At 49.2% G+C, this 12,089-nt stretch overlaps 1 protein-coding gene and 1 long non-coding RNA gene across 2 annotated transcripts; one reads left to right on the forward strand and one right to left on the reverse strand.

Annotated features, from left to right (window-relative positions):
• Nucleotides 1-483: 483 nt before the first annotated feature.
• On the forward strand, nucleotides 484-1,619 carry LOC125946414 (uncharacterized). The gene is made up of 2 exons (XM_049669554.1): nucleotides 484-757; nucleotides 1,364-1,619. The coding sequence occupies exons 1-2, from the start codon at nucleotides 500-502 to the stop codon at nucleotides 1,493-1,495; spliced, it is 390 nt and encodes a 129-aa protein (XP_049525511.1). The 5' UTR covers nucleotides 484-499; the 3' UTR covers nucleotides 1,496-1,619.
• Nucleotides 1,620-8,751: 7,132 nt separating this feature from the next.
• LOC125946416 (uncharacterized) lies at nucleotides 8,752-9,771 on the reverse strand. The gene is made up of 2 exons (XR_007467571.1): nucleotides 9,563-9,771; nucleotides 8,752-8,960 (listed from the first exon to the last, which is right to left on the reverse strand). It is a non-coding gene; the product is annotated as an uncharacterized LOC125946416 (long non-coding RNA).
• Between the last annotated feature and the right edge of the window lie 2,318 nt (nucleotides 9,772-12,089).

Here is a 12,089-nt window from a genome sequence, read left to right on the forward strand (position 1 = left end):
TACGCGCTAGGCTGGAGCACCGTGTTCCGCGTGGAGCTGAAGCTGCATCGTAACTCGACCAAGGCGTACGTGCTCACCGACTCGGGCTTCCACATAATCGCGCGTAGGTGCCGGGAGATGAATGACTATAATCGGCTCAAGTACTTCACCTTCCTGCGGGACTCGTTTCGTGATGTGCACGAAGGGCAACAAGTGGAAGCACAAGAAGACATCGTCACGCTAGAGGTATCTACTGCAGTAAATTATTTCAGTTGCCCTAGGATGGTCCATCGTACACATGGCGAGAACGCGCACTAGAGCGCACATTCCTACCTTCAGGGAGGCACGGCAGGCCACGCAGGAACCATACTGCCCTATGTGTTCCGACAAATTATCAAATACACCGCAGAGAGACTAAGACAAACCAACGTTTTGTCTTGCACAGTCCAGTGGTAAGCATTCCTAAATATATCTCTTCTCTGCCCGCGCGCTTCAGGACACGAAGGCACTGGAGGACAAAATGTTCGGTCCTTTGGCGACCACCTTCCACAGCAACGCACCGCAGCTCATGACAGTGCCTGCAGCAGTAGTGTACAGCGCTGCGGTCAACCTTTCGCTGGACCGCTGGACGGCGGTGTTCAAGCAAGAGGGCGTCGAGGTGCGCGGGCTGCTGGTGTTCCTCACGTGGAACCTGCCCTTCTTCAGCACCTTCGTCCGCCTTTGGGCACGCTACGGAGAGCGGGACATGTACGCCTACGTGTCGTGGTGCACGGTCCAGGTACACAATGATTGCGCAGTGCATGCGGCACGTATCGTAGTTTCACCGGCCCTCAGGTGGCACAACACCGTGCGCAAATCACTTCAAACAACAGTGTTTATGTAAGGTACAGACAGCAGCGGCGTTCCGGCCGCGTCCATGCTTAAATGGAGGCAAGGTACCCGCAGTTGTAAATATCATGCACGATTAAGGTAACCGGCGCGATCGTTTGAGGTACAAGTGTCAGTACGAGTACGCTGCCGAGTTCGCATTACACGTGGAAGAGCATCGGGACTGCAATAATCATTTGCAGGTCTGGCGCATTCGAAGGTGCACGGAACTGCATTACATAGATGGTACGTTTGTACCACCCCTTTAAGGGTTCGTAGAAGCAAAGGAGTTTTACTTTCTGGTCTGGCAAAATGACATGGAGCACCTGTGTAACGCATGCAACTTCAATTAGTACGAAACTCGATCGTTTTGGCTAAACTTGTTTGTAGTTTCATTTAGTGTGAAATTTTAGTATGAATGCACTGGTGAGAGGCAGTACACTCACTTGCAAGTATAGCACGAAAAAAATCGGATTTTTTGAATGGATCTTACAAGACTATTGCGATGTGCACGCAGTTGGCAGCACTCTTCGCGAACAGCGAGCTCGTCAAGAACTTCTACGAACCTACCGCAGCGGGCCTTGTTCTCGCACGGCGTGTTTTGCCTGAGCCGCACGTACATGGGTTCCGGGAAACCGCTACTCACTAGCTATGGCCGCGAAGTTCTGCCCGCAGTGGTGAGACCAGCAGCGGAGTCCCTCAGTCTAGGCGTCCGCGTCGCTTTCAAGAAGCGCCTGTCCGCCTGGGCTGACTACAACGACAGCGTGGCCGTGATCAGGTGCGCCCGGCGGACGCCATTCGTTCAAACAATGCACTGCGGACACCGTAAAAGGCGGTCCAGTATGAAAGGAAACACCGAAACCGGTGTTCGGAGTTTCGGGCAAATATTGCAGTAGATATGTCCGTGTTCGAACCTCAGTTTCTGACTGTTGCTGAGCAACTATCGTATCAAAGAATGCGGTGTTCTTTAATTTCAGAGCAGAAGCAATGACAAAAGCAAAACTTAAACGCAAATAAGCTGTTACCACTCATATTGGTCCCCTAGCTTTATGTACGTCTTAAAGCGTGGAATGAATCGAGGCGTAATTACATGAATTGCATTGACCTCATTTACCCGTACCAGAACGCGCGCTAAGGAGTTACTGCTGTATCCTGTGATGCATCGGAGGACGGTAATTCACCTAGCAACAGTTCGCGATCCTTACCCGTGGAATCTGCACTACTGTTCATGTTACACTCCAGCTACAGGAGTATACACACGCATGTGAAAAATATTAAAAAAATATCATTTATTATTTTGAACAAGCGCAGCCTTGACGTTATATGATGGAAATAGGCCGTTCGAGACAGTCGCGACTAGAGCACTGCACGGGCTCGGGCTTACCCGAATGCCCCGGCCGGGTAAGGCAGTTTTTTTTCATGGGCGCGGGCCGGGCGCAGGCCGGGCTCGGGCCGGGCTCTGGCCGGGCACGGGCCGGGCTCTGGCCGGGCACGGGCCGGGCTTTTTGGTGGTGCGTATGTAACGTGCAGCGAGTTATCCTCGGGCGTCTCGACTATGAAAAACATTGTCTTTTTCGGTCTCTGGCTGGGTTCGCGCCGGTTTCGAGTCGGGCTCGGGCCTAAGGTAAATGGGTGGCGGGTCAGGCCAGGCGGGTAACGTAGATTATTTCCAGGCCCGGGCCGGGCACGCGTCTCGCCATAAAGCTTTTGGTCGGGCTCGGGCGGCAGCCCAACGTGAAAACGGGCCCGGGCCGGGCCCGGGCTGAAAAAACTGTGCCCGTGCAGTGCTCTAGTCGAGACTACACCTACTTACTCGCTCTCTACTCAATGCGACCCCGCTGGTGTGCAGGTCGTGGGAATCCAGCTGCGCGATGTTCAGCATCATTGTGCCAAGGCCCAAGACCAACTTCACCGACGTCGTTGTGGGCAACATGGGCGACTCGTTCCTACGGAACTGGCGCAACGCGTGGCTGTCGCGCACCCAATTCCGGGATGCCGACATCAAGGTTGCCGTAACGGCCATAGACACCCTTGCATTTACCGCGGACGACGATTACAGCGAGGACTTCATCCTGCTGCCTTATGTCCTTCACGTTTCCGTTGTACGACGTGCATGCCCTACCGGCGATCAACTTCGGCGGATTGGGCTCAAAGGTCTCTAATTAAGCACATACATTTCAACGTCCTCGTCCTTCGCGGCCGTAAAATAAAGCTGGTTCGCGTACTAAAGGCGGAGCGAAACTAAGCACCACAGCGCTCCTCTGGGCACAGCTCCTTCTGTTTTGTTTGAATGGAGGTGAGAGCCGTCAGTTTGATAGTACTTCGTCCCTTTGTCAGCCTTTTTCACGTACTTAGTTATAGCAATGCAATACCTTCCCCGATGAAAGTTTGCCGGACACGGAGAACTGAAAATAGCCACGTGTTGCCGTATAGACCACGCGCAAATTGAAATCTATATGCGTGCTGTGGCTCTAACGGATTGTAGTACACGGTGCGCCCTTAAGTTTCATAGATGTTCATAGTTCCATGGTCCAAGTACATGTCAATAGATTTAAGTGCCATAGATATTTAGGAAGCCCAGAAGTATCTTGGCTAATAATTCCGGCATCCCATAAATACAGAGGTCTTCAGCGAATTATTTAAGTGGGACAAACAACGTACATGTACGAGGTTCGACTCCGTTCGGGTACTCTATTCTGAGGACCTATTCTCTACATTTCGCTGTCAATAAATGCGGGCCTGTTTTCCCCTGAGACGCAGTCAGAGGCGTGCCTCCTCTTTACTGTTCACCTGCGCAATTTCTACAAGATTCTTTCCGACAGTTAGCGTGCCTCCCTTGGCAATCAGTCTTGTCTGGCGTTTCTTTTCCATGAGCGTTGGATGTGTTTTTACACGAGGGAAGAGGGGGCGGGGGAGTAACAAGGGCGAAGTATCTATTGCGTCGTAATATTGGCTTCATTTGGGACACACTCACAGGAAGAGTGCTTTAGCTTCTTTCAAACAGTAACCTTCCCAACTCCGGGAGGTAGTTAAACCGGCATGGTTAAGCAATCTTTTCAAATACCGCAAGAACTTACTCGCAAGCAAGCGCTTGAGGTTTGTTCCTATCTAGTGGGAAGTCAGCGCCCATGGTGTGTTCATTCCATTCTAATGTTTCTCTTGCCCTCACGCTGCGACCATCGAAATAAACGCTTGACAGCGTGCAACTTCCGCGCCAATGCGACACTGATTTGAGTGCCTCTGCTGCACAGGTGGCACTGGCCGTAGCACGGAAGTTCTACAACACGTACGCGAGTGCGGGTGCTGGCGGCTCGTCCTTCGGCGCGTTCCGGTCGTGCCTCGCGAACGACTCGGTCGGCGGCGAGCAGGGCGACTTGGCATCGCTTTTCGCCGAGGTCGTCTCCCTGGGCGCCCTGGTCGACGCACTCCGCAACGTCAGCGGCGACAGTCACATCGTTCATCTGGAGCGCATGACAAGCGAACAATTACTCTTCGTCGCCACCTGCTATGCTAAGTGCACCGGTGGATACTACAACTTCGACGAGTCGCTGTGCAACGCGGCACTGCGTAACGTGCCGGAATTCGCCGACGCCTTCAGATGCCCGCCGGGAACGCCTATGAATCCGCGTCACCGTTGCAGGTTGTTCTGAGCGCCGCGAAGGGCAGGCGCTTTGCGTCCGCGTAAAGCTTTGAGTGCGAAGTTGGAGATATAGACTTCGACAAACTGCATTGCCAGTTTGTCGCAAAAGCATTTTTCGTCACTACAACTCTACTTTATCTGCACGGAAGGACGATGTTGCATAATAGAAGTTATTGCTAGCGTCACGAACTATTCAGTCATGTTCATCCGCTCGTACTGGTGGCTATTGAGTCATGATTTCGCAGCTTCCACGCTGCACGCCGAACTGAACATTACCGATAAAGCCGGAAAGTAACTATGGCGGTTATTGTTATTTGGCGCCAAATTCACAGCGGTACATCCACGATGCATGGACTTTATGACAGCGACTTTTCGCTACGATATTATCTGTACGCCCATCGATGCACTACGCGAGCTAAATGATATGTTGGCACCGTTATGCATTGTCCGACACGTGTTTATGCAAGTATCGAATACCGACGTCTACTTTTTCACAGGGATTTGGGCGTGCGACTATGCATATAATGTATATAGCGGCTGTGTTCATATATTTGTGGGGAAATACACATTGTTAAACACTTTAAGGCGCGTAGTCGAAATGCTTAAACATAAATTCCTTCTCTGCGTATAGCGCTTTATCAGAACTAATACCTGGCGCAGATATGCCAGGACTTCAACACACGTTTGAGTGTCGCGACAGGATTGCCTTCAAAACATTTCTCGCGAAGGAGTTGTGATGGCGCCACATGATGACGGTAGATCTTTGGACGATGGCGGCCAGACAACGGCCTAAACTCGGCGCTCGGTTTCCAAGTTCAGACGGCAAAGTCGCCACTGTCTGAGTCAAATAAGTGTGTCGGTCGACACTGAAGCTTGTTCCAGACCCACGTAAAGTATACTATAGCTTGAACGGAAAATCTTGGCATCTCAAGAGACTACCCTTGCATGTATGTTGGTTGTAGACTGGCATTAAATCATCGAAATGCAGCAGCATTCATTGCAGAGGAATGTCAAATGGACAGCTTTATCATCCTCTCGCTCTATTCTTGGACTAAATCCCTTGCCGGGTAAGTGACATAGCTGAGGACCGTCGCCATCACCACAATCATCGTCATTAAACCTTGACCGAAGTTTCCAATACAGAGAAAGAGATGATCGAAAAAATAGAAAGGTATATGGCCGCTGAAAGGTAAGTCACCCAAAAAATGCGCCACAGCAAAATCGACGACGGTGATGTCAGCTGGTCGCACGTCGCAAGCCTGAGATCGCATTTACGGTGATATACTTCTGACAAATTGTGAAGGTGACGCCTGCAAGGAAAGCTGGATTTATTATATTTATTGGTTATCCCAGCGATCAATTCTAGACAACAAAATCTAAGAAAGAGCAAAAGAAGCGTCGTAAACAACTCGGTGTGACCATGTGCTCTAGACCGGAAATATCGTGCAACGAATTACTGGCATGCATGGCGGAGTGGAACCCGCCTTCCTCCCGGTGAGAACTGAGGACTTGAAGTTTATTTTGGTTAACTAACAAAAGAAAACAAACCATGCAGGGCAAGGCTAAAGGTGTTATTCCTACCTGACTAAGGCCTCCCATAAAACAAAAAGCCAGAAAAAATACGGTTGATCCCTCTTTTATAGGAATTGGTAGAACACGAAAGTGCATGAAACGCGCCTTCACAGAAGCTGTTGCATGTTTATTGTACGTTGTTGAACAACTCGCGACCGGGAACATCCCCCGGTGACACTGCACTGCACGTGCCAGAGTACTACGCAAATCCGCCATAAACCACAGGCGTTCGCAAACCACCATCACCGCCGGGCACCCACTGGTGCAAATAGGCAAATGGACCCCGCCCTTGCGTTCGGCTTTCTTCAAGGATGATACGTTAGGGAAAGGATCCTGCATCCAAAATTCCAGTCGAAACCCTCGTGAGCACGAAAAAAAAAAGGAAGTCGCAGTTTCGCCCAAAAGGCGTCGATTGCGATAGCAAATTAGCAGAGAGCCATACGAAGTAAGGGTAGTGCTTTTATCGGCCGTATCGACTTGTAAAGATTCGCTTGCTAACTAAATTAACAAGCATAGTGTCAGCGCGCACAGCAAACATGAACACATCGCACTCGATGACCGCGGACACTCGCTGTCAAAACGCTGGCGTGAGGAAACGTGGCAGCAGCGAGCGAAGTGAACTTCGTACTATTGTCTATCGCTTCAACGCAAACTGAGCGCCGAGAACACACAGCAAGGTCCATCCAAATAGGTCGCGAAGCTTGGAACGAAAAGCGTGCCAAAACCTATCGCCAGCGATATCAGTTAGTTGTGAACGATTGAAGCGCGACTAGGTGAGGGGGAGGGAGGGGGGGGGGGGACAAACACTGATACCAGAAAACCTACGTGAAAAAAAAAGAAATGTTCGAAGTTTTAAAAATCAAGATACTGTCATACGAGTAAATATTCCGTCTAGAATAGTTTTGCAGTACAAAAACCACAAATGGTAACTTTTTCTATTTCACAAATTATTCATTCGTTCTACCATCTAGTGATTCTGGCGCAAGACTTCGCAAGACTGGGCACGCCAGCTATTATGTCGTGCGGAATGGCGTTGCTCACTTGAAGACGGTGGTTTCATTCTAGCTTTTTTTTTATTTACTTGCGCCTTGGTTCAAAGTGTAGCATGCGCTCAACTTCAAATTTTGCATGACCTAGCGCACGGGATTCATTGGCGAAAGGTGTGAGTGCAGTTTTTTTTTTTTTTTGTTATCGTGAAACTTCACGGCTGCGGCATCCGACGCGCTGGGTCTCGTCATGACGATAAATGCGAACGCTCCGCGAATAAACGTCTCGCTATGCTCGTTAACTCTCCGTAACACAGGCCCCGAGTGTCCGACGGGCAGCAAAATAAGCAAGTCGAATGTTTTCTAAATGATAATGTTGGACAATGCCTTTTCTGATAACTACTCGATATGAATACATGGTGTCGCAAGGGAATTGCGAATAATTCTGTGTAAAGGTTTCGGGCATATGTTGCTATACATTACGACTGCGTGCTGGCCATAGTATTTTTCACCCATTGAAACATGTTTTCTTTGGTCAATTATACTGGTTGCATCAATCTAGACGAATAAAAGTTAAGTTGCATTTGAAACATCTGTGGCACTGTCATTTATTTCCATCCTATTCGCTCACCTTCCCAAGGAATCTACTGCCGCAATTGCCAGTCAAACACAACCTAATTATGTTCACATTAAGACATATGCCACTCCTATAGTTTAACGACACGCTGGCGCTTCAGCTGAGGCGAGTTACAAGGTCGCCTCAGCCTCAAAAGAATAACGCCTGGCATAGCAGTTGAAATGCCGGACGCTAAATAAATTGAAACATTCGTGCCAAGCAGCATGTGTTATTGACGTCACCGCCATTTCCGGTTGCGACGTCACTTTTTATTTTTCATTTTTTGCCTGTTAGTTGTCCCCCCGATACGTAGATGGCGACATTTGCAACAAGCCGCATTTTCTTGACATGTGGGATTCTATGGAAGCTACGCTACCAGTTTACATATACCTTGCACACAGCACAAAGCTACGAGTCGCCGACGCAGGGGGGTGAATCTTCCTATACCTCCCATTGGTTCACTTATAGCAGACGCTCAGTCGACGCTAGCGCCAAAGCGCACTTCAGTTAGGCCCTAGCGGATGGATGACGGTACTGCGGTGGCGAAAAAAAAGAAAAAAACAAAGAAAAGCGGCGCGATTTTTTTACCCTCCCCCTTTCGCTATAGCACTTTTTTTCTTACTTTTTTATGATAACGTTGTTCCGCTCTTCTCTCCTTTCCCCCTTGACTTTCCTATTCCTCCTCGCAAGCCTCGCCTCACCCTCCCCTCATGGCACGCGCAATGCTCTTTTTTTTTATTTCTTTAGCTGTCCGCGGCGAGGTTTTTTTTTTTTTTTTTTTTTTTTTTTTTCTCGCGGGTGTTATCAGACGCACCGCCGGACCAAAGCGCGCGCTCCGCGCTCCTCTCCTGTCCGGCCGTGCCATTCGTGCATTCATGCTGCGCGCTTGTGCGCAGTGGATTCTTTTTGCGTTTTCATGCACGCAGTGCCGTTCATTATTAGTATCAAGCAAGCAGGTGCCCAAATTATATTTAAAATATAATTGCACTTAAAACACAACAGTTCTTTGGACTCACTTTATTGTGTTCATTTGCGAAAACCAGATTTGGAGCAGACAGTGCAACACACTATAGAATGCAACAAAACGTGGATGGTGTTCCATGTACGCACATGTAAAAAACATTTATTGTAATTGATCTAATGGCCAATGCGCAGAATAGCTTCTCACGGGCTGCTTTTCGCTCGGTCCATAAAATCCACCTCCGTGAAGTGCACCGAGCATATTCTGCGGTTGTTGACCTTGTCTCTGGGCAAACCCATTAGGTCCATCCTTCCAGCGTAGGTTAAAAACGCTTCCATCCTGAAGAACAGTTAAGATCATAAATTATTACATCGCAGTTGGAACATACAAAACAGAACTCGTTTCGCATCACGGCAGAGTACTAGTTGTGATATGTTAACCTTAATTCCCAGAAACGCATTTTTAAACGATCGCGGCCAATTAGATAGAAATAAGTGCAAAGCGTACACCTACACACGTGTTCCTTGCGATACGTACAGGTGGTACTATATTTATCAGGAGCTTTATGTTCGCTGCTTGTTGGCATAACGATTTACTGCATCGTTGTGGTGTTTTCAAATCAGCCAACTTATGGTGTTGGGCTGCTGAGCACGAGGTCGCGGGCTCGAATCCCGGCCACGGCGGCCGCATTTTGATGGGAGCGAAATGCGAAAACACCCGTGTACTTAGATTTAGGTGCACGTTAAAGAACCCCAGGTGGTCCAAATTTCCAGAGTCCCCCACTACGGCGTGCCTCATAATCAGATCATGGTTTTGGCACGTAAAACCCCATAATTTAATTTAAATCAGCCAACTGCTGCCTCACCATCGGACAGCCATGTGCGACTGCGCACAATTACTATCACAAATAACAACCGGGAAGTAAACAGCATGGTGCTCACCTGTTGTCTTTAGGGATGCGGTAGAATTTCACGTCGCATGGCTCACTTCGTCTTCATGTGGTCCTACACCACGGAACCACACACGAACAGCGACAGCTGCGAGACGTGGCGGAAAAAAAGCCGACAAACGTGCAACGGTAGGTTACCACACGGACCACACTGCTAGCACGGAAGGCGAAAGACTGACCGCATAATGTCTGAAAAAATTTTCTGCCGTTTTGGCCGTTATCAGCACGGCCGACGACGAGCGCGGGCCGCGCCACCGATAGTTGAAGGCGAGAGAGAAACGACAAAGTTGAGAGAGGGTTGACAAGAAAAAAAAAAGGAAAAGCGATTTTGGTTCCGCATCCATCTCATGGATGGCGCTGCAATTTGCGTGGACAAAAAACCAGCGGAGTTTCCGGGGCCTGGCCGACGCACGTAGACTGTGCCCCCAACGCAGATCGCTCTCAAGATACGGCCGCGCGACCGCGCGCAGCCGGCATATACCAAGTTGCAGCCGGAGCCACTAGTGCACGATTACGGTGCGTGCAAAAAGGTGGTGGCATCAACTTATGCGTGTCCCAAATGAGTACTAGCAATATTAAGAGACAGTATTAGCGAATACAGGCTAGCCTTGAAAATGGCAAAGTTTAGGGGGTTGCATCGTTACACGAGGTGCGGAACAGCACAAGAATGCTGCCTATAGGTCGGCGATGAAATTCAATCACGAGCAGGACTGTGATGTCTCCCCAGGGTAACGTTTGTTGAGCTGCTTTGGTTAATCACGCATAGAGCACACCGACAACAGAAACCTTGTAAAATCGGCTCTTAGAACACTTATTGCTAGGTTGTGGCTGGAGAGTATTTGAACATACTTGTAATAAAGTAAGAGGAAACAGCAAGGAATGGGGTGCTACGTGTTCGATGCGGTCAGCACTGCATTAACCTAATTACTTGCCTCGATTTTCACGCATCTGTTGCTTTAACAGGTGATCGCAAACACCGAATTACCATTGTCAGAACTCTTTCACGTCAGTGCACGGTCATTGTGTCAGGTTACGTCACCTGTATTGCGTCGCCAGCGCCGTGGTGTCGGCAGCGTCTTCACCAGATGTCACGTAGTAGTCAAGGACTGTGGCAGGCAGGCATTCCATGAATTTCGGAGAAGGCAACTGTTCAGTAGACGAACTTCGGCCCGCAAAACAAGCTACATACAACTCGACAGTAACAGCGGCACTATACTTGCAGGGCTATCGTCGATGGTCGTATGCACTGACCATTTGCAAGTCTTCCAGTCATTTGTACATTTATCAACATAAGTTCCAAAGCTGTCGATGGCCGCTCGCGTCGACTCGAGAATGCACTACACTATAGGCACCCTGCGCTAAAGCTTTGCAGAGCAGACAGCAGCGCCAGAACACACAGCCTATAGTGAGTAGGCGAAGCCAAACTGGAGGGACGCTGCATACATTCGCCGTGACACTTTCGATCGCTTATCACGGGGCAAGAGTGCCCGAGTTGTGAGAACGGCGAAAGTGCGCATGCGCAGGGCATAACACTCAGAGGAGCGACGAAATGACCGCTATCGTTTGGAATGGCGTATCATTTTCATCATCTCTCTAGCGGCCGGTATCGGCACGGCTGGGGTGAAAAATGAAAACGTCATAGTGCCCTCTGAATAGTGCAGGGTGCCCATTCGCGGCGATTCCTTACAATCCGAGTAGATGCGATCCCAGCGCTCTTCACGTAACACGGTGACGCAAACTGATACTGCGATCGCGTCTCGCACTGAAAGGAAAGTATCATTACACGACAAGTCGGTAAAAGGCCATCACTGGCAAAAAGTAAAACAACAGGTACAACACTACGTTGTTCACGTATACATTAGTACAAAAAGAATTATGAGGTTTTACGTGCCAAAACCACGATCTGTTTATGAGGCACGTCGTAGTGAGGGGATTCCGGAATAATTTGGACCACCTGGGGTTAACATGCACCTAAATCAAAGTACAAATATGTTTTCGCGTTTCGCCCCCATCGAAATGCGGCCGCCGTGGCCGGGATTACATCCCGCGACCTCGTGCTTAGCAGCCCAACACCATAGCCACTAAGCAACCACGGCGGGTTACACTAGTACAAATAGCACACTTGAAATTGAAGCTGCGTTCAAGTCTCAGCAAATAATTTGTTTTTGTTTTTCTCTCAGATCCCGCTTCCAGTAAATATTTGTTTGACCTTGCATGTACGAGCACAGCACCATATTTCTACAAATATTAGCGGACCCCATGTCTTGCGCATGAAAACTACAACAATGTGTTATGCAAAGTGGTTGGAAAAGTATGAGCACGGTAAAAAAGAAGAAAAAAATCGCAGTTTTGCCCAAAGGCCATAGCAGTGCCGCAGGCGTGATAGGCTACAACAACAACAACAACAGGGCTTAGCGTTGCGCTGACGCTCCTCAGACTTTGGAGCAAGAATACTCGAGGGCGGCATGTTGGCGGGACACAACACGCTAGGTAACTCAGGCACCTCACCCAGGCCTGAT

Source organism: Dermacentor silvarum, chromosome 6 (assembly GCF_013339745.2).
Source record: "Dermacentor silvarum isolate Dsil-2018 chromosome 6, BIME_Dsil_1.4, whole genome shotgun sequence".
Lineage (NCBI taxonomy): Eukaryota > Metazoa > Arthropoda > Arachnida > Ixodida > Ixodidae > Dermacentor > Dermacentor silvarum.

What these genes read in the sequence shown, in the direction of transcription:
- LOC125946414 (XM_049669554.1), top strand. Translation starts at nt 500, where the DNA reads ATGTTCGGTCCTTTGGCGACCACCTTCCACAGCAACGCACCGCAGCTC. An exon ending in TGTCGTGGTGCACGGTCCAG is followed by an intron (nt 758 to 1,363) that starts GTACACAATGAT and finishes ATGTGCACGCAG; the next exon opens with TTGGCAGCACTCTTCGCGAA.